The sequence below is a fragment of the Nelumbo lutea genome, chromosome 2 (assembly GCF_056320005.1).
Source record: "Nelumbo lutea isolate HS-2025 chromosome 2, American lotus-T2T, whole genome shotgun sequence".
NCBI lineage: Eukaryota > Viridiplantae > Streptophyta > Magnoliopsida > Proteales > Nelumbonaceae > Nelumbo > Nelumbo lutea.
The window spans coordinates 33,051,268-33,074,216 of record NC_142685.1 but is presented as its reverse complement, the minus strand read 5'-3'; the positions used below and the strand labels follow the sequence as shown (position 1 = coordinate 33,074,216).

The window sequence follows — 22,949 nt, the reverse complement described above, 5'->3', positions numbered from 1 at the left end:
AAAGAACATAAAATTTTTGGTCAATGGGAACCAAAATCTCATTGACCAACTTTCCCCCCTCTCCAAATCCAAAAAAAGAGCGCCCCCTAAAGGTTGATTTCTGATAATATAATATTAAAAAATGGCAGCAAAATGGTAAATTATTTATATGCTAACAAATCAAGTATTTTTAACCAAAATTATATGTTATATATCAAAATTATGACTTTAGGCATAAAATATAATAAAGATTGCAAGAACAACTAAAAAACCTTTATATATTATTAATAAAACAATTGGTTCAGAACTGACTCTGTTCGGAACAAATAAGAAACAGAACCAGCCCAATTATTAATCGGGACAAAGTGACAAACAGAATTGATATAATCAGTTCAGTTCGATTGAATAGAACAAGAACCGACCCATTGACAGCCCTAGGAGATTGTAGTCCTCAAGGATCTTTACACTGGTGATTTTCTTGGACCGTGGTCTGAACCATCTTCTCATCAATCCTCCGGCAAAGTAATGGATTCCATGTTCAGACCCATGGTTGTTCTTAGAGGCAAATAGAGGTCGGAATTGAACCAAATTTTAATGAATTCCCTAGGATTTTGGCTCAAGGAAGAAGATGACTTGGTGGGAGAAAGGATCAACCATCAACTTCTGCATGGTTTCCACCCACACCCTTCCCCTCTCCTTCCCTTGATGCGTCGTCTCTACAATTCATCTCATTCTCTCCAATCTCAATAGAACTTTTTATTAATTTCCTTTTTCAACAAAAAATGGGCATTGGGAAAATGTATAAGCGGAGACATGATACAGTCAGCAACTGTTATGCACATGATACCTTTTTTATGGTTGCATCTCAAACAGAAAAAACAACTTTGTTTCTTGGGCTGCGTTTGTTTAAATAAGTGAAATCATAAACATGGTAGTAAATAAGTGATTTTTATCAAAATTCATGGGTGGATTTTGATTGGTCAAAACTTTTTTCATATCATATCTTTCCCGCATCATAGATTTATCCTTAAAAAATATAAGGAAAAAAATTCCAGAAAAGAGTCCCTACTGAAAACGGGATAAACACATTAGAGAGACGAAACTATTGATCTACAACGTGAAACAGGATCTGCAACAAAACTCACATTATTTCATTCGTGGATTACAATAGGAAACGGAATTTGCAAGAACGGAAGCCTTAAAACAGGAAACGAATTCTGCAAGAAATAAAACCCAAACGGGATTTGCAACAAAACTCAGATTATTTCACCCAAATATTACAATAGAAAATGGGACATGCAAAGGAAGCCTTGGAACATGGATCACCGCAAATGCAGATCAGATCTACATTATAGCCTTCAAATAAAACATTTTCCCAATCGGAAAAAACAACAAAAACAGTATTCCAGGTCAGATCTATAACAGTGATGTTGAAAATGGAGAAATAGAACCACTAATTACGCTTTTCGTTTCAAGATCCTCCTTGTTAGACCATTTTTCATCTGATTTAGTGTCGTTGAGGATTATGTGCCTACAAAACCCAACATGGAAAAAGAGAGAACCACCCCTTCAAATCGTGTATGAAGATGAAGTATTCGAAGAATTGACGGCGATCTTCCATTTTCATGATTGAATCTATAAGTTCAGAATTTTAACATTGAAACAACCGGAGATATGTTCTACCAGCAGCGACACTCCTCTATTAGAAAATCGAAGCAAAAAGCTTGTTTACCTCAACCCAAGATGAGTGCAAAGTTGTATTCATTTTTTTATTACAAACATTACCCTCGTTTAGGATGCAAAGTTATCATAGAATGCATATTTGGTCCCACTATCACTACAAAAATCCTCTGCAAACAATGCAAAACCAAACCGGACTACATATTTGCACAAGTTTCATGTTTGCACCACAAAACAAATGCAGCCTTAAGCAAAAATGGAATCTCAGAAAATATATGACTTTAAATGAGAATATTTGTATCACAAACATATTCTAGGAAGGTCAACCTGCTGAATACATGCACCAGAAAATTGAATATATGATTCCTTTTTAGATTTACATAAGCAAAGTTTGTGATCTCATTCAAAAAGTTTCTTTTTAATACTAACTGGTGGATTGTTATAGTGTCAAATATATTTAAGTCTACCCACTCAACAAAGACATGCAGAGATGTAGGCTTTCGGGGATAGACCTGGTCCTAGGCCCAATCAAGAAATAGGAAGACCTGGTTCCTATGCAAATCCTATAGATCAGCAAATAACAGGACCAGAACTGACCCTACTATTAATCAGGCTTATGAGGTTTCACCTGATAAGACCCAATTATAACCAAAAGGAATAAAACCTGGTAATTAAACTTGGGAAGGGTTCCCATCTCTATTCCTGCTGGCAGCTAATATACATATACATTTCCTATGTATTTTAATATTTATACATTATTTGTGGCTATTTGACCTTAAATTTAGTGTTGTTACTGTATTTTTAGAATTTTATGTGCTCCCCTAGTGTATCAAAGAGTTTTCATATTTTTCATTCGTATCTATGTGTTTCCAAAGCATATCCATATCCATATTCAAGTTGTCCAATACAATATCCGATGCCAATACTTTGATCCTTAGGTGCAAACAATCTATCAACTCTAGCAAAGAATAAAATTTGCTCAAGGAAAGCAGCATTACATGAAATATAAAATTATGAATATGACAAACAAAAGGATCATAACAAAAAAAATCCTTTGTGCTTAGGATTGTACCTCACAAAGGCACACATAGCAAACTGAACATATAGTTTAGTATGTTCACAAGAAGGAGAAGAAAAATGTCCAAAACACAGGTATCCAAAAAGATGAAGATTAGGTAAATTCAAAGGACGAACAAATAACTTCTGAAAGGGAGATATATTAGCAAGAATAGAAGGAATATAGTTAATTAAGAACATATTTGTACTAGTTGCCTCTACCCAAAGCACTAAACTCCTATAGTAATGTCCCCACAACACTAAAGACATGTCCATTATTGTGCTCGGCCACACCAATATGCTGAGGATAATCTAGACAACTTTGTTGTGATTATATTCCATGACTCTTCAAATAGAATAGAAAATCTGCACTAGCATATTTTCCCCCTAAATCTAAACAGGGAATAATCAGATGTAGTCGAAACTAAACTTATACCGTAGAATGGAATAGTTGAAATGTTAGAAACACCTCTAATTTGCAGGAGAGAAAGTAGGATCCACAGGCACCTAATGTAGTCATCAATGAATGATACAAAATATTTGTAACCAAGTCGACGAGTAACAAATCTGTGGGGAAAGGGTAAAGTATGACTTTTGATCAAGCAACAAGAAGTACATGATGTATCAAAAGTCACTTATTTTTATAAAACCATACTCAAATGAGAACTTCAATTTTTCTGAATGTGGATGACATAAATGTTTATACCATAAGTCATTATTTCTTTGACTCAAAAAAGAAACAAATGTAGAAGAACTAAAATACATTGATGATGCTACTATTTGAGACTTCTTGAACTCCAATGCAAACAAACGACTTAATCTACGCCCCTTCCCTTTCACCTTTCTAATGCACTAGTAGACTAGTAGTAAATCAAGCAACCATCATGAAAAATAGGAACAAAGAAGGTTTTGGTAAGAGGGAAAGAAACAATGAGTTAAAGCTCAAGGGACTGATCATTACTACCAATGATCAACTTTTCACAATTGGCAGTAACAATATGTTTATGGTGGTTTTAAGTAAAATTACTTGGTTGTTCAGGCTAGGCTCCCGTCATATAATTGGTAGCCCCAGAATTAATGATCCAAACATGACAAGGGAAAGAACGATAACCAAAGAACTCACTAGATAATCTAATAGCAAAAAAATCAGAAAGATAGCAAAAGATACCAATTGCCGAATTTTTTCCTCCTCCATAGATGCAAAAGATTCGGAAGTGCAGGTCTCTTCCGAAATGATTGTTATGGGCTACATGGAGAGAACTCGAAGCGCGGGAGGGTTCCATAAGGTAAACCAGTGGAAAAAGGAGCTGCAAGTTGAGTCGAAGAGATTCTTGTTCATCTTGGAAGGGCTGGAGGCAGGAACCTACTGAAAATCAGAGAAGAAAAGAGGGTGGCAGTTCTCCTAACAGACGAAGTGGTGTTGTGGTTGAAAGGATTTATTGATGGAGTGACTTACTCTATCAGAAAAGAAGGCTGGAGGAACTCCATAGGAGTGCACAGGAAAAGATTTGTAGTTGAGCTGAGAAGAAATGAGAGAGGATGGTTCATTGCTGTCATAGAATTTTTTGACAATAGGTGACAGATGGTTTGTTTTCCAGAAGGGAAGGAGGCACAGGGCTGGCTGGCTGTTGCAGATAAATTACAAGATTATCTAAACGAGATACAAGACGTGAGTACAAAGGAGCCCAGAGAGCACAAACTTTCGATCCAAGAAGGTGACAGAGATAATGAGTAGCAAGGAAGCACAAAGCAGTGTCCTTTCAATTGCGGAGAAGCTTTTGCTAGTTTGATATGGGTGAAAAGGGTTTTGATGGAGGCAGAGAAGAATACCTGGGTGAGGAGAATGGTGGTAACAGCTAATAAGGAAGTGAAGGATTGGAGAAAAGTGTTGGATACAGTGGTGTGCAACGTAGGGACTCAATCCAATGTTGCGTTGAAGCCCTTTTCTGAAAGGAAGGCGATCCTTGACGTAGGTGATGAGCAGTGGGATCTCACTACGTTGGATTCTGAAGAGGGTCTGCTCCAGCTCCAGAATTGGAAGCCACTCTGTGATGAAATGGAACTCAACCCTGAAAGTTTCATACTCAAGTTGTTAGGTCTTCAGTTTCATCTATGGAACGTGTCGAACCTGGAGAAAATAGTGAAGTTGTTGGGAGGAGCCATGGAGGAGTTTAACTTTCAGGATTTATATGCTGCTGAGGTTAAAATTGCAGGGGTGAAACCGGAGTTGCTGCCCAGATCAGTTGATGTGTTAGCTGATGGATACTGGTATCGTGTTTAGCTGATTTCGGAAGTGGAAGCGACTCTTTGGGGAAGAAGAACAAAGGTTGAAGATGCTGAGGTGGCAGGCTGGTATACATGTGGTATGCAACCGGTGGTGAGAGTTACTGGCGAGCAAGGAGATTAATTTGGGGAAGCTGTAAAGTCGGCCAAGGAAAACCAAGGCACAAGTAAGCCAATTAAAGGAAAATTTTCAAAAAACTTTGAATTATTAGGAGCAAAAGAGGGCCGGGTTTCCTATGCTGATGTGGCCAAGAGGGGGAGTGGGTCGAGTAATTACATAATGAGAACCGCCTGCTCTGAACCAACCAGGGGTAGATGCGGTTTAACCAGTGGTGTGAAGACCGACCCACGTGATGTATTAAGTGATCACGTGGGTCAGAGGGAGCAACTCGCGGGTATAGACAGCAGCTTCTGTCTATCTTCTTCTCCAACGAAGATAGTTCGGGTTGGACAGTCACGAAGGACTAAACAGGGTTCAAGGGGTTTCCTGCAATGGGTTCCTCGCACAGACGTGGCTTCGGACTGTCACTCTTATTCAGACCGCCCAAACCCTAGGTCTGCACGAGCAAATGTGGCGGAGAGGGACTCAGTGGATGAAGGTTGGGTAGCTTGCAGTTTGGAGGAGGTTGAAGGGGAAGATGACTCTAAAATTTCCTCCAGTCTTGGTAGTGTAGCGGAAAGGGAGTTGCAGGTGGAAGAGATTGTAGCCAATCTAGACCTGGAACGATTTTTTACAGAAGAGTAGAAAACAACATTATTGATGGTGTAACAACTCAATCTGATAGAGAAGAGGAGGCTGACGCAACTGAGCACAGACAAATCTTTGGGGGTGGAAACCTTTGCTCTCAACCAGAAGAACCATTGCCAAACCAGATTCCAAGGCAGGCTATATTTAAGGAAGTTTCTGATGCTTCCCAGCAACAAAATAGAAGTATGTCAGTAAGGGGTAAACAACAGGGTGTCGGAAGTATTACTTCTGTTATACAAGAGAAAGGAAAGCTGTCCATTCAGAACCAAGCCGAGGAGATAGATAACATTCACACTCCAAAACAGGGATTAACAGACATTGTTACCGGTCACTGCAGTTCCCCCCAGAACCAGCAAAACCCAGGTATCTGTGTCAATTCGATTTTTGTTACTAATGACTGCTCTCTGTCTGTTGTGCCAGATTCCCTTCCCATTCCAGAGGTCGGTGCCCGTATTGGAGAAGAAGAAAAGAGAGTGGTAGAAGTGGAGATGACATTGAAAAAGGTGAAAGGGAGGAGGAGGCAATAGAGAGAAATATAAGAATCTGGGAAATGTTAAAGAGACTAGTGGATGAATTTGAGGAAAATAACTTAAGGAGATGGCAGATGGGCTAGGTGTAGAAAATGAGAACAAGGGTGTAGGAAGTGGTGAGGGAATAAGTAGGAAAGGAAGTCCCAACAAGTTGAGTGTGAAGGAGGGGAATATTGAGGATTCCGTGGCAGATTTTGTGAGGAACCTGGGGTGTAGCTTGAAAAACCCAAATGATCTGAAGATTTTCTTGCAAAAGGAGGAAGGTAAGGTGAGGAAGAGGAAATTGAGTGAAGCCGAAAGACTGATAAGGGATGCTGGGGGGACAAGCTTTTGGGTGTCAAAGGGGAAAGAAGGAAGGGGGTTAAGTGATGACCTATTGGGTTTGGGGGAGGAAAACAAGAGAGCAGAATGAAAATTGTCAGTTGGAATGTTAGAGGGTTGGGAAGTGCTAGGAAAAGAGCAGTAATTAAAGAGGTGATTAAAAAGATAAACCCAGATATAGTTATGTTACAGGAGTCTAAGAGAGCAGAATTTGATAATAGATAAGCTAGGGGTATTTGGAGAGCTAGGGGGATCAGTTGGGTTACTGCTCCTTCTTGGGGGTCTGCAGGGGGTACAATTACACTGGAAGAATGAGGTCCGCATAGGATTGGAAGAGTTGATAGGCCAATTTTCAATATCTTTGAAGTTTAGGCAGGTGGCAGATGGATTTGAGTGGGTTTTAACAAATGTTTACGGGCCTAATGATTATAGAGAGAGGAGGGTTCTGTGGGAAGAATTGGGGGATATAAGGGGTTTGTGGGAAGGACCTTAGGAGGTGATTTTAATGTAGTCAGGTTTTTAGAAGAAACAAATAATCCTAGGCAGAGGGTGAATACAAGCATGAGGAAGTTTAACCAGTTTGTGGAGGTGTTTGAACTTAAAGAGATTCCTATGGTGCATAGTAACTTCACATGGTCCAATCTACAAGTTAATCCCATTTGTTCTAGGTCTCAGTAGATTGGGAGGAACATTGGGGTAATTTGACCTCAAGGACACTTCCTAGGGTAACCTCTGATCATTGGCCTATTATGATTGGAGAAGAAGAATTGGGAAATACAAGGCCTACCCCGTTCAGATTTGAAAATATGTGGTTACACCACCCAGGTTTCATTAATAAAATCAAGAAGTGGTGGTTAGAAAGTGACCCCTCAATAGAATGGTATGGGATGAGGTTCCATAGGAAGTTACAATTTTTGAAGGGCAAAATTAAGGAATGGAATAAGCTTGAATTTGGGAGGCTAGAAGAAAGGAAGCAAGCAGTGATTGCACAATTGGAAGATTTGGATGTGAAGGAAGGGAGGGGTTGTATTACACAGGAGGACAAAGAACAAAGGTGGAAATTGCGAAAACAATTGGAGGATGAATTGCTCAAGGAGGAAATTAGTTGGAAGCAAAAGTCAATGTGTAAATGGTTGAAGGAGGGGGATAGGAATACCAAATTTTTTCATGCTATGGCAAGTGGGAGAAGAAAAAATCTAATTTCAAGCTTGGAAGTAGAGGGGACAATCATTTCTAATCATGGTGAGATTGCTAGGGCCTTTGCAAACCATTTTAAATCTATCTATAGGAAGCCTTTAAGTAATAGGACGTGGATTGAGGAGATGGAGTGGCCAAATCTAAGTGGAAGGGATAGGGAGTGCTTGGAGAGAAAGTTTGAAATGGAGGAAGTCAAAGAGGCAATATTCTCTATGGATGTATCAAAAGCACCAAGCCTAGATGGTTTTACGATGGCACTTTATCAAGAATGTTGGGAGATTTTGAAAGAGATAATGATGGTCTTTGATGAGTTTCACAGAAGATGAGAGATCAATCCGAGGTTGAATTCTACTTTCATTGCTTTGGTTCCCAAGAAGAGAGAAGCAACACACCCAAGGGACTATAGACCAATCAGTTTAGTTAATAGCTTGTATAAGATCATTGCGAAGGTCTTGCCTATTAGAATTAGACAGGTACTCACTATCATTTGTCAAATAACCAAGGAGCTTTTGTAAGAGGTAGGCAGATAACTGATCAAATACTTATAGCAAATGAGAGTGTGGAGGACTTCAAGAAATCAAGGAAAAAGGGTGTGGTTTATAAGTTAGATTTGGAAAAAGCCTATGACTTGGTAGATTGGTCCTTTTTGCTGGAGGTGATCAATTTTGGGTTCGGGGATAAATGGTGCAGGTGGGTGCTAGGGTGTATTGGACTTGCCATTACTCTATTTTGGTGAATGGAACGGTGATGAACTTCTTCCCAGCATTGAAGGGAATAAGACAAGGAGACCCCCTTTCTCCTTTCTTGTTCACCTTGGTTGTTGAAGTCTTGGGGAGATTGATCTCTAGGGAAGACTCTAGGAGCTTAATCAAAGGGTGGAGGGTAGGCAAGGAGAACATACCACTCACACACTAGCAGTTCGCAAATGATACAATTCTTTTCTGTGAGGGAGAGGTCATGACTTGGATTAGGAATTTGAAACACACTATACAACTTTTTGAGCAAATGTCAAATCTAAAAGTTAATTTTGATAAAAGTTGTGTGGTGGGTGTGAATATGGGGGAAAGTGAGATCTTTGCATGTGCAAACATTTTGGAATGTGAAGTGTTTGATTGACCTCTAACTTACCTCGGTCTTCCTCTTGGAGATAATCCTCAAAAAGGAAGTTTTTGGACTCCGGTTGTGGAGAGGTTTGAAAAGAGACTTGCATCTTGGAAGAAGAATTATTTATCTCTAAGAGGAAGAATCACCCTAACTAGGGCTACCTTAGCTAACCTACCCATTTATTACCTTTCAGTTTTTAAGGTGCTTGTAGGGGTGGCTGACAAGTTGGAAAAGTTTATGAGAGATTTTTTGTGGGAGCCTGGGGAGGAGAAAAATGATCATAGGGTTAGGTGGGAGGTGGCGTGTAGAAGTAAGTAGGAGGGAGGCTTAGGGATTGGGAATATTAGGAAGAGGAACTTGGCTCTACTAGGGAAATGGCTATGGAGATTCTCATTGGAAAAGGAAAAGTTGTGGGCTAAGATAATTGGCAATATTCACGGGCTTGCAGAGAATGGATGGGACTCTAGGATTATGGCTATGGCAACAAGAGCATCACCATGGAAATCAATACAAGCTATTTTGCCTTTATTCTCTCCTTGGATCAAGTATGATTTACACTCGAGTAACTCAATTAAGTTTGGGAACATGTGTGGATTGGGGATCATTTGTTGAAAGACCAATTTCTGGCCCTTTTTGCAAACTCCACCCTAAAAGATGAACCAATTGCCACTTTCCTTGTTCCCTCAAATTCAAATTCTGGGTTTGGGTGGAACTTGGGATTGAGAAGAGCCCTCGGGGACACAAAACTGAATTGTACCTCTAATCTCCTGTCCATTCTTGATGGGGTCTTCTTGGAGCCGACAAAAACAGATAGTAGGATCTGGACCTTGTCTCCTCCTGGATCCTTTACTTGTGCCTCCTTCTTTAAAGCCCTATTGCATCTGGAAAGTCCTATTGGCTTGTCATTCCCTGTCAAGGATGTGTGGTATCAACCTATAACTCCGAGGGTTGGGAGTTTCTGTTGGGAAGCTTTTCTGGAAAAAATTAACACAGGTGACTTACTTCAAAGAAAAAGACCCAATAGTTGTTTATCTCCACACTGGTGTATTCTCTGTAGAGCTACTGGTGAGTCCGGTTACCACTTACTAATATCCTGTGTTTTGGTAAAAAAATATTTGGGAATGGTTTGCTTCCTTGTTTGGGTGCAGGTGGACTCCCCTAACGAATGTGCAAAGCTTGTTTACCTCTTCCTCTGTTAAATGCCCAACAAAAAGATCAAGGATCATGTGGAGGTGTGTGAGAGTTGTTGTTTGCTGGACAATATGGGAAGAAATGAATTCAAGGATTTTCTCAGAAAAGGAGAGAGGGTTGGAAAATATGTTGGAAGTGATCCATATAAGGGCAATACACTGGTTGAAGACAATGGATGAGTTCACAGATTTTTCAACAGATGATATGTTAAGGAAATGGAAAGAAATTGCAAGTTCAGTCTCGACTAAAAAGACCCTGAATGCTACATGGAATCCTCCTCCTCCTGGATTTATCAAATTGAATTTTGATGGTAGTAGCATGGGGAATCCAAGGCCTTCGGGTATTGGGGGGGTGTTTACGATATGAGAATGGTAATATAACAGCTATGTTCTCTAGCTCAATTAGAGTGGGGGATTCGTTGAAGGCTGAGGTGTTAGCAGCCTTGGAAGGGGTACAAAGGGCTAAAGAACTAAAGGTCAAGAAGTTGATTGTAGAGGGAGATTCTATGGTGGTAATGAACTGGTTGAAAGAAGACAATTCTAAGCTTTGGAGTTACAGTAATGAGAAGAGGAAATTCAAATGGTTGTCCAAGAATATGGAAGTTCAGTGTGGGTTAAGAGAAGTGCAAACTTGGTTGCTGATGGTTTGGCTAGGCAAGGAGTGAATAGGATTTTTGGGTTTTGGGCTAAGTTGTAATTGTTTTGTTCTATTCAGCTTGGGATTTATCATTTCCCTGGGGAGTTAAGATTCTTTAGCTCCCCTTTTTTTGTAACCTTATTTTATTTAATCAAATCTGTTGTTATTGATAAAAATAAATAAATGCAAAAGATTCACCTTTAACAGAAGGATCACCTTTGGTAGTAGTGATGTCAATAGTCTGCTCCTCTGTTATGCACGAGGTTGTCTTATTTGAGCACCCTTGGGTTGTCGAATAGGGCAATTTGGAATGATATGACCATGTTATTTGTAGTAGGTATAGACATTATTCTTGTAATGAACAACAATATGGCCAAATCCCTTACACTAATAACATTGAGTCTTTGACGCAGTATAGTAGAAGCCAATAAGTTCTATGCATGTTGGGACCACTCCAAGACATGTACGAAGCTGGGATGATGTTACTGATCCAACCGAATAATCAATTACCAAGTTAGCGCCAGCACAGAATTTTTATCTTAGTTCGAATTTACCAAGTTAGTGTTAGCACGGAACTTCTTAGTTCGAATTTACCAAGTTAGCACCAGCGCAAAACTTCTATCTTAGTTCGTAATTACCAAGTTAACGTTAGATTGTGATTTCCGAATTTTTGTTCAATTAGGACTTTCTTTTTGAGGAGTTTTAGTAGAACTCTATTAAGGAGTATTATCATAGATTAGGAAACTTTCCTGTAAGAGCCTTATGGGTGCAAGTCTATTTAAAGAGTATCTAGGGAAAAGTGATGACAGTTTTTTATTGATTTTCTCTTAATTATTCAATGAAGAATTCTTTTTCCTGTTTATTTCAACTTTTGCTCTTTCCTTTGAAGCTTCTCTGAATGTGGTTTGTTTCCATACTATGCCAGTCTTAAAGAAGTCCTCGGTAGTAGATTTCTTGCTTTCATGTACTATAAATGAGGTCCCAACCCCAAACTCCATCAAGACTAGTTGTAGTAAGAAGTCAAGTCTCCTCCCTAACAAATTCTCCCACACATAATCTAAATTTGGAAGAGTACCTTTTCTCAAAAAATTAGAACGAATTATCACATATTCTAGTCTAAGTCTCATCAAAAACCAACTCACCTTTCTCTTTTCAAAGTGCTTCTAAAGGTGCATGACAAATTCAAATGAATCAGAAGGGCCAATATGGACTAGCTCATACTCAGCCTACAAATAAGAAACCTTGCATAATACTTGTTAGAGTTGCTTGTGCTAGGTTATTTTCTGTTGTTATTCTAGGGTGTTGTCTTTTCCTGTTAAAGAAGTATGGTGTCGACCTATTCCTCCAAAGGTTGGGTGCTTCTATTGGGAAGCCTTTCTGGAAAGAGTTGATAAAGGGGATCTACTTCAAAGAAAAAGACCCAATAGTTGCTTGTCTCCTCACTGGTGTGTTCTTTGTAAATCCGATGGTGGACTCCCCCTTCGGATGTGCAAAGCTTATTTACTTCCATGCCTAACAGGTTAACCAAATGGGCCAAGATCATGTGGAGATGTGGTAGGGCTGCAATGTGTTGGACTGTTTGGGAGGAGAAAAATTTAAGGGTATTTTCTGACGATGAGAGTAGCCTGGAAGTAATTCGGGAAACTATCCACATTAGGGTGATTCACTAGTTAAAAACTTTGGAGCTGTTTACAGTGTTCTCAGTTGATGAGATGGCCAGAAAGTGGAAGGATATTGCGGAGTTAGGCTCAATCAGGAAGACCTCAAATTCCTACTGGACACCTCCACCTCAGGAATTTACCAAACAGAAATTTGATGGAAGCAGCATGGGTAATCCAGGGTCCTCTGGAGTTGGGGGAGTAATAAGGGATGAAAATGGGAACCTACTAGCTATGTATTCTGGTCCAATTGGGGTGGGTGATTCTCTAAGGGCTGAGATCCTAGGAGCTCTTGAATGGATTCAAAAGGCCAAGGAATTGAACTGTAAAAACTGATCATAGAAGGTGACTCTGAAATTGTAGTAAATTAGCTAAAAGAGGACAATTCTACACTCTGGAAATACAGCAACGAAAAGAGGAGATTCAAGTGGATCACCAAGGATATTGAAATCCATTGTACATGGATAGTGAGAAGTGCTAATGCACTGGCAAATGGTCTAGCTAGGCAAGGGGTGGACAGAAACTCAATGTTTTGGGATATCTTGTAATTGTTTCATGAATTCGGGTTTATAGGGTATCTGGGGGTTAAGATTTTTTAGCTCCTTACCTTGTAATTTAGCTTTTCCTTATTATTAATAAAATTCACTGTTACTGATAAAAAAAAATTCTAAGGTGTTGTCAGCATGTTTTCAGCTTTTATTTATTGTTTTGTTATTAGAGTGTGCCACCAAGGGTGTAGATGTAATTTTCCCTTATTTTTAATCCTTTTAATATAAATAGAACAATGAGCGTCGCCAGCCCAAATTTTTGGCTCCTAAATTTCCTTCTTCTCTTCTCCTTCTCTTCTTTCTTCTCTAGAAGAAAACATGGTATCAGAGCCAAGTTTTGGGCAGTAGGAGTTATGTTTCCTCTTTGCATCTCACCTTCTCACCCAGATCATATTTTTTCTTGGGTTGAGAAGAAGGAAATTTGGGAGACAAAAATCTAGGCTAGAGGCACCCACTATTCTATTTATAATAAAAAGATTAAAAATAAAGGAAAATCGCATTTATACCCCTAGCGGCACACTCTAATAACAAAACAATAAATAAAAGTTGAAAGCATTCTGACAACACCCTAGAATAACAATAAAAAATAACCTAATAGCACAAGCAACTCTAACAACACTCCCCTTCAAGATGGGCTGAATTTGTCTATCACGCCCAACTTGTCACATAACTTATTGTGCCACAAGTATGGAAGTCCTTTTGTAAGAACATCAGCTAGCTGCTCCTTGGAGTTGACATAAGGAGTATAAATTTCACATTTTTCCAATTTCTCTCTTATGAAGTGCTTGTCCACTTCAATATGCTTTGTTCTGTCGTGTAGGACAGGATTTCTAGCAATATTTATGGCTACCTTATTGTCACAATAAAAAGACATAAGGATGTTAACAATGAATCCAAGCTCCCCTAGAAAGTTCTTCAACAAAAGTAATTCAGCCACCCCATGTGTCATAGCGATGTACTCAACTTTGGCACTAGACCTTGCAACCACATTCTGTTTCTTACTTCTCCATATCACTAGGTTTCCACCCATAAATGTGCAGTACCCACTTGTAGATTTCCTATCATCCACAACACCTGCCCCTCATCAATTATTGTTCCCTCGGTCTCCTTTGTCTTTGTCCCTATGCGAGTGTTTGGTTGTTGTGGCTTTGTCCATGATTTGTCTCCTTCTCATGGTAAGTTGGACCCTCGATCTATCCATGCATCTTCCTTGGGTATCCCTCCTCTCAAAAGGGTTACCGATGTTTCGATCCCATTGGTCGTAAGTATTTTCTCTCTATGGATGTTTCCTTCTTTTTTTTTTTTGAGTTTGGACCATTCTAACATGCTTCTCCTTAGGGGGAGAGTGGTATGGAGGAGAAGCAGGTCTGTCAAGTTGTTTCTCTTCCGTTTATTCCGGATCCTGATCCTTTCTGTGTCTTTCTACATAAGCGCCATAGAGAACAACAATGTTTGAAAGATGTAGAACTACCAGATACTGAGCAACTGATACCATCAAACTCCTAAGAGGTAAGTCCAAATGAGCCAAGCACCCTTGTTCGTATTGATTCCCATGTTCCTATTTTGTTTGTGGATGACCTTGACCTCCCAATTGCTCAAAGAAAGGGAGTTAGGTCATGTACTATCGAACCCCATTACCCACTATGTATCCTATGACCACATTTCTCCCTCTTACCGTGCTTCCCTACCTGTCGTTGATAGTATTCTCATACCAAAAAATGTGGCAAAGGCTTTAACTTACCCTAAATGGACAGATGCTATGAAGGAGGAGATCAATGCCCTTCATAAAATCACACTTGGGAGTTGGTAGATCTTCCAAAAGGGAAAGACCTAGTGGGGCATAAGTGTGTGTTTACGATGAAATACTAGGTTGATTGGACAGTGGAGAGGTACAAAGCAAGGCTGATTGGACAGTTGCAGCTTCTTCATCTTCAAAAAAGAAAATGTTTAGAACCTAGGACCCACCTGAGAAGGGCTTCTTGAAACTCAACTTTGATGGTAGTAGCTTTGGAAATCTGGGTCCATCTGGAATAGGAGGGGTTATAAGGAATGAAAATGGAGTAGTATTGGGCTTGTTTTCAGGGCCTATTGGGGTAGGGGACTCAACAACAGCGAGTTAAAGGCAGTACTGTATGGGATACAAAAAGCTGGGGAATTAGGGGTGAGGAAGCTGATAGTTGAAGGGAATTCAAAAGTAATCCTGAGATGGCTAAACCAAAATGAAAAGATTCCCTAGTGCTTCAGGAATGAAGTCAAAAGCTTAGGAGAATTGCACAGGATATGCAGCTAGTTTTCCATTGGACCCCAAGGTCAGCCAACAGTTTGGCTGATCAATTAGCCAAGTAAGGGGTTAACAGAGAGCAGTGCTTAACTCCACACGCAGAAGATGGGAGTCATGGGACTGGCTTGAGGGGAGAAAATGGAGGAATCGTAGAGAAAGGAAGGGCAAGGGGAAGATGGTGTATAATCATTGTGGTGGGTCTGCAAGACTTGGGGTGGGACCCATTAAAGGTGAAGGCATTTTTTCGTGGTGTATTGTAGTCTGCCTGTGACTCTCATTTTCATTTTCTTTAATTTCTAAATTTTCAACCCTTCTGATATATAAAAGGAGAAAAAAAGATACCCTTTTCAATCTCAATTCTGGGGGTTCAGAGTCAAGACTACCAGCTCTTTCCTCCCTTCTTCGTTGAACCAGGGCATTTCTTTGGATTTGATCATGGTGAGGTTTTAGGGCTTTAACTATTGAAACCGATGGCTTAGGGGTTATCTTTTGTTTCTCTCTTTTTTTTGGCAGTGGCTGGGTATCGTGGAATCGGGTTTCTCGGACTGGTAAAGAGGGGATTACTTTTATTTCTTATGGGTTCTGGTTGGTTATTTTAGAGAACTGAATCATAAGAGGGGAGAGGGGAATTGAGTTTTGTGCATGTAAGAATTGAATCTTCCTCTTTATCCCCATATTGTGGAGTTGAGTTTGAACGTCAAGTTCATCTATTACTGGTCTTTTTTTTTTTTTTTGATAAATGAGAGTAGTTTTATTAGTTCAAAAAATAGCAGTACATTCAGCCTATTACTGGTCTTGTTTTGTGCTAGAAGAATCTGGGTTTCTGGTACATTCCTAGTTCACTAATCATGTCTAAGTGGTGGTAAATTAGCCTAAGGTTCAGACTTTCTTCTCTGCATTAGGTATTTCGTTCTATAGATAATTGAGAATCGAAAGGAGGGAGATTTTATTCTTTCGTTCAAGGGGAATGGTGTAGTTGCCCACGAAGAAGTTTCCTTGTTCGATTTGCAAAGGTTGAGCAGTTGGGCTACTTTGCTGGGTTCTAAAACATTGATTTTGGAGTAATAGTCATTGGTGGGGGACAATGGAAGAGGAGAGCATTCCTGTGGGGCATACTGGTGTTTTGCATTTGGTAAATGAAACAAATCCTAAAGATCTCCAATGTACAGAAATGGAAACCGATGGTAATGGGGTTGAAACTCCCAAAGATGAAGGCGCGTTGTTCTCATGCGAATATTTTAATTGCAACCAATCCTGTACTACATGTATTTTGTCAAACCCCTCCCCTCCCCCAAGAGAATAAAAACAAAATAAATCAAACTAGCAATTTCCTATGGCTCAAATGGTTAGTAGTGCTAAATCACCTAAAAGAGATCTCATGATCAACAATTATCAATACATAAATAAATTAACTTCATTTGTTACCTATCAATAAAACCAAATAAAATTACTCTGTTACCAATCAAAATAAAATCTCATGCTTGAGCTCCAAAAACAGCATTAACAGGTTTTCCAACATTAAGACAAGGTTAGACAACTTATGTTTGCCACAAAAACTTGTAGGTCAAAAAAACAAACAGAGAAAAATTCAATGGTACACTTTCTCATTGTGTACAGATGTACAGTAAGAGTAAAGGATATATCAAGAAAATTGCAAATGCCAAAGAGAAGGGAACTGACAGATTCATTATTTTCCACCACTCTCCATCTTTTTCCGGATCTCATGTGCAGTATTGAAGATCCCAAGTGTAGGCTCGTTGCACACAAAGCACTTCTTATTCTTTGAATGATGCTGTAGATCAAAAGAAATGGATATCAGATTTTTGAACTAAAAGAGAGGATGCAAATAAGCTCACGTTTTCACAAACCAATATTAACATCATAGATGAACAAGAAAAGTTTTGCAAGAAATAGGTGTTTGTAAGTATCCCTCTCTTCTCATTTATTTACCTAGTTAGACTGCATTTGGTAAGAGGGCAAACACTGAAGCAAAGCAAATTTGTCCTCTAGTTCAGTCAGGAATTTGGTAAGAATACCTTTTTTATACTGAAAATGACAGTAAATTTGTTTTTTTCTAATATGTTTCAGAATCCAGTTTTGTATCCATCACAACCAAACACATTTGACAAAAATATAAAATTTCATTCAAAAATGGAAAAAAAAAGCCAACTTTGCATTTTCCTGAACCATATATGTATGCATTTGCACTCTTACCAAACACAGCCTTGGAAGTAAAAATTAAAAAATAAACAATCAATTGATCATAATTCATTTAAATCCTAATGTCGGAATATATCCTATTGCCATCATTGGGATCTTGGGGATGGGTAGCTGGGAGAAGCTATGGATGTCCCTCAACAGAATCATGACAGTAATGTGTAAATCGCATTTGAGAGGATGATGTAAGAAGACTGCTATCATGTTCTATTTGTCGAGTTCATAAAGGACACCTTGTCCCAAAATATGAAAAGAAAAAAAAAAAAAAAAGAGTGAAGGAGACAAGGTTTGCAATATGATTGAGGTTGTTTTTCCCTTCAAGTACTGAAAATCTTTTATCAGTACTTGAAGGAAGGAAAATCGTTTCAAGGACGGGAAGAGGAGATTCTTAGGGCCTTTAAAGCCATTGCTGAAGAGAAACGGAGCAACAAAGAGGACTGTGGTAGAGGCCAGAAAAGAAAAGGAAAAGAGGTGGGTTTGGCTAATAGCCAGATTTGACAAAAGTGGTAAGAAGAGGATCATAAGTGGTCCTAGAAAGCTTCTCGACGACGTTCCATCTTCTGTAATCAGCGTTACTGGCCTCCTCTCTCAGGTCAGTAAGGAATCTGAATGTCTGATGGAAACGTGTATCCCCAGAGTTCGCAGGAACACACTGCGATTCTGGAAGCCCAGTTTTGCTGCTTCCAGAGGTTGTGGCCTCGGCTGAGTCAGTGAGGCTGGAAGGGGGAGAGGAAAAGGATTGAGAAAGGAGCGTTGGTAATGGTGTTGGGTTGGAAGTTGGGGCGAGGTGGAGGGTAAAGAAATTCCCTGTGATGATGAGCTCAGTGGAGGACAGGTTGAAGAAGATCAGCATTATGAGGAGGTTGAGGTCGGAAAGTTGGGTGTTGCATTGGGTCAAAGAAGTAACCTTGAAGAGAAGGGGGATCAGACTAATGGGATAATTAATAAGAAAATGCACAACTCAAGATCTCACAATATTGTTCATGTGACAAAAATCTTTTCAAGATCTCACAATATTGGGCAGGTGCAGGACCTACAAAAAATTTCAAATGGGTGTACAGAAGAAAAAGATGGAGAGGTGACAAGTCTACCCTCCCTGACCATAGGGGGGTGAATATGCCAGTCCAGTCACCGGCTATCCCAATGTTGAAGGAACATCAGGAAGACAAGAGGAATGGCGACAGTTCTGACCCTACTGTGGTGCGGCTGCAGCAGAATTTGGATGTAATTGAAGAAGATTCAAGAGGCATGACTCTACAGAATATAGTTGATAGAGAAGTCACGATTGGAAAAAGATTGGGCCTGTTTTTTTTCTGGGGCGGAGAGGAATTTGCTAGGAAAGCATTCGAGGAATTTGAAAGAAGAAGAAAGGAAGAGAAAGAGACAAACAAAACTATCTCGCAAAGGAAAGGGGCATGGGACAAGGATTTTTCAGCCCAAGAAGATTTGCTCACAGATGAAATTGATGCGGGGTTCAGGAAAGGGAGATTTGTTTTGTTTAGTGTCGGGCATGTGACTCTTGTTTTTGGGGTTGTTTGGGTCTGCATTTTCGTTTTTCTTTTAGGTGTCTGGACATGTTTCATGGATGCAAGTTACATTTGTATTGGGTCTTATTGGGTCTCTTGAGTGGGCTTTCAGGCTATTGGTGATTTCTTATCACCTTCTGCTGTAGTTCTTTTTATCCTTAAAAAAATCTTTTATCAGCAATCCTCTTACCATGTAAGTTGTTTCTCTCATTCCATTAAGGATGTCACTTACCACCAATCCATCCCTCCTCCCTCCAAGAGAAAAAATCAAGAAAGAAAGAAAGAAATTCAGCTTGCCATCTTCAATCAGGATTCATGTAGCCACCCAATATAACTGGGACAATGCTTAGTTGAGTTGAGTTGAGCACTAAGCGTCATTCCTATAGTTGGGACAGGATTCAATCTTTTTTTTTTTGAAGAAGAAGAAGAAGAAGAAAGGTAAAGTATATTGGGTTGTGATAACAACTATTGCTTAGGTTGATAATTTAATTACTTAAGCTACATGTTGCCTAATGGGAACAACCAAGATAAACTAACAATCAAAACCATGGAATGACTTAACAAAAAAGTCATAAGAAAACATGGAGAATGGCACTTGCCTTCAAAGCACAATGCTCACAGAAATAATGTTTGCATTTGGTAACCACAGGATCCACAAATGGCTGTCTACAAATGAAACACGCAAATGGCAATGAATCATCCTCATCCTCCTCACTCCTATCCCCTCCAGCATCCTCATCTTCACCATCTCCTCCCAGAGCCAAATTTCTCTTCCTTACCTTCTCTGCTTCTTCCCATTCTCTCTCCAACTGCCATCCAGACTTATAATCCCCTCTATCATGCATAAACTTGCATGCATCTCCAAATCCACAATAGCCAGTTTCCTTGTAATCCTTGCAGATATCTGGCTGGTAGTCAAATCTTGCTGACACCCTAATATGAGCAGATGCCCTAAGAGGGCCATGGGCACCGCCAGCTTTCTCAGAAGCAACTGTTTGCTCTCTTCTGAACCCAGCCTTGTAATCAGTATACCCATGAATCCCTTTATATACTTTCTCATCTCCACTTTTAGCCTTCCCCTTCAAAGCTTCTTCTGCTTGCTTAAGAGCTCTCTCTCGGATTGCACGGGCATCTTTTGAGAAATCAGTTTCAGTTTCCAACGTAGCAGTTGCCCTGCTATCATGCTGAACCTGAATTTCTTTTGAAGACTCAAAATGGAAAACCGGGTTATCTTCTTTGCTTGATTCTCCATGTGCATGCCATGTGGATGATCCAGTCGAGAAGTGGAGCTTGTTATCAGGCTTTATGACCTTCTTTGGTTTATTGATCACTGAGGAAGTATCTTCCTGGTCTTCATCATCTTCTTCAATTGTTCGCTTTCTGATGTTCTTATTCTTTGATGGCTTCCTGAAGAAATTGCATACTGGAGAAGGCAACAAAAACCCATCATCAGCTACATGGAAAGAGTGAGAAAATTACAAACCATTAAAAAAACAAAAGTTTTTACAGAGAAGGACCTTACCTGGTTCAGATTGTTGAGGTTCACCAGAATCCGCCATTAATGAAGATGAATCAGAGGTTGGAACTTTTACTACAAGTAGTAGTGGTTAATTTACTTTCCTACACCAAATAAAATGCTTTTGATTGTTATTGCTGGTAAAAAAATTGAATTCCACACTGTCGCCAATTTGCGGTCCAGATGAAGTTGTCTATAACTATAAATGCCAAAATGAAATTGAAAAACACAGAAAAATAAAACAAATAATGCAGCCAGGAAACAAATAAATCAAGATAAGAAACACTGCATGAAATAAAAATTCATGGATCTCCTTTATCTAATATAGTTCAGTTTTCTTCAACTCCTGGTTGCCCAGGCCTATATGATCAATCTTTAAATCTTAACTTTTCTGGATTACATGACTATGAAGCCAAATATATTCCCCTTTAATATAGTTCAGTTTTCTTCAACTCTTGGTTGCCCAGGCCTATATGATCAATCTTTAAATCTTAACTTTTCTGGATTACATGACTATGAAGCCAAATATATTCCCCTTTTTAGCTTTTAATTGTCATGCACAACAAGGGGAACATAACCCTATTATTCTTTTTTCCTCACCATTTATTTAAATAATCTGAAAATACATGTATAATCATACGCAATAAAGTTCATCAAATAGGAAGACTACAATAAAAGATTAGGATTGTGTTGAAATGGATTTATTCTATTATTTTTGACAATACAAATTTGCATTGAAGTCTAATCAATTATAACACCGTATGGTATCCAATGGGTTTGGAAGAGATCGAAAACATAGATACCAGATATGGTAGTTCCTAGTAAAGCACTCTAGCTAGTTACATATGTATGCTATTAATGCTAGTTGCTTTGATCAAAGAAACTATCGCACAGTGAAGTGTAAACTCAAACGACCGTTATTCTGTTTGCATACAAAAAAGGCATGAGAAAGAGACAGACAGACAGGCAAACTCACCGGACATGGAGCTCGTCACTCGACAGTGATAGAAATCGAAGAGTATGATTTCACTGTTCAATGGGACCAAGAGAAAAATCTTAAAGGCAGAAACAAAAGCATGGTACAATTAGAGACATGCGAAGCAACTAGGAGAGGGATTACCAGGAGAAGAGAATATCAGAGAGAGAGCGAGGGGGGAGAGAGAGAGAACAGAACATACCTTGGTCGATTGGTGAGAAAGACGGTAGGGCTGCAAATGCATGAAATCGAATCGGATATAGACCGATCCAAATTCGATTCAATAACGAACTAAAAGTCCGTTTGGTTAGCTGCAATAGGTGCCTCGAATCGGAATTACTGAATTAGATGGCCCATTCCGATTACAGGAATAAAATTCTGATTTTCGTTCTCGGCGGAATGGGGATTCTCCCGCATCGGGAAATGGCCATTCTAGGAACACTTCCGGGAATGAGATTTCCATTCCACTGTGTCAGAATTCATAACAAAAAATCCTCAAATCTTAATATTAATAAAATAATAAAATATTATTCAATTAACAATAACAAATAAAGATATTAATTATTAAATATAATAATTAAATAATAATAATATAATATTAATAAACAATTCATGAAATAACAATAAAACATTAATAATTGTATAATAAAATATTATGAAAGTAATAATAATAAGATAATACAAAATAAGAATATATTAATGATTAAAATAATAATAAAAACATAGTATTATAATAAAATATTAATAAATTTAAAATAAAAAGTAAAGATGTTATTTATTAAATGATAATCATAATAATAATAATAATTAAGTGCAAATAAATATTAATATAATATAATTAAAGTAATAATAAAATATTGGCATGTTAATTATTAAATAATAATAATATAATTTTAAAATAATAGAACATTAGTAAAATAATTACAAAATATTAATAAAATATAATAATAATGATAAAATATTATTATTAATAATAAAACAATCTATTAATAAAATATTCAGAAATTAATGATAAATACTAAGATATTAATTATTAAGTACCAATAAAATAATAATCACAAATTATTCATAAAATATTAATAAGTAATAATAAAATAAGAAATAGACTAATAAAACAATGAAATTTTTCATTTGATTCTAATTCCAACTCCAAATGAACCAAGCAATGGAATTTGATTCCAATTTCCATCTAAACCAAATAAGCATCAGGAATATCCCAATATGTGATTCCAATTCCAACCATACCCTCAAACCAAACAGGCCCTAAAAATTCTTGTAGCTTGTTGGCAAAAGGGAGATTCTCCTCGCTCAAGGACGCTATGGCATCTATGTCATATGAAAAGACTACAGATATTTAGGATGAGTTCATGCTTCTTCAGGTTTCAGCTCAAGGAATTCAATAACAATGCTAATGACCATTGGTAATTCATCTTTGAAGGAACATTAATGTCAATGATATTAGTTTTTAAGAAAATCAATGAATCCGGCTCACCTGTCAACAA

General features: G+C 38.5%; 1 protein-coding gene across 3 annotated transcripts; it reads right to left on the bottom strand.

Annotated features, from left to right (window-relative positions):
• Positions 1 to 1,197: 1,197 nt before the first annotated feature.
• LOC148869702 (Zinc finger (CCCH-type/C3HC4-type RING finger) family protein) lies at positions 1,198 to 21,933 on the bottom strand. Of its 3 annotated transcripts, none has more exons than XM_088971454.1 (6): positions 21,650 to 21,933; positions 21,448 to 21,526; positions 20,478 to 20,575; positions 19,555 to 20,378; positions 16,893 to 17,004; positions 1,198 to 1,614 (listed from the first exon to the last, which is right to left on the bottom strand). In XM_088971454.1, exons 3-5 carry the CDS (start codon positions 20,512 to 20,514, stop codon positions 16,900 to 16,902), a joined length of 966 nt encoding a protein of 321 aa, XP_088827580.1. In that variant the 5' UTR covers positions 20,515 to 20,575; positions 21,448 to 21,526; positions 21,650 to 21,933; the 3' UTR covers positions 1,198 to 1,614; positions 16,893 to 16,899. The 3 variants fall into 3 exon arrangements, with proteins under 3 accessions (XP_088827580.1, XP_088827578.1, XP_088827579.1); XM_088971452.1 differs by having other exon boundaries at positions 1,198 to 1,510; XM_088971453.1 differs by having other exon boundaries at positions 1,198 to 1,510; positions 21,448 to 21,500; positions 21,650 to 21,899.
• Positions 21,934 to 22,949: the final 1,016 nt, after the last annotated feature.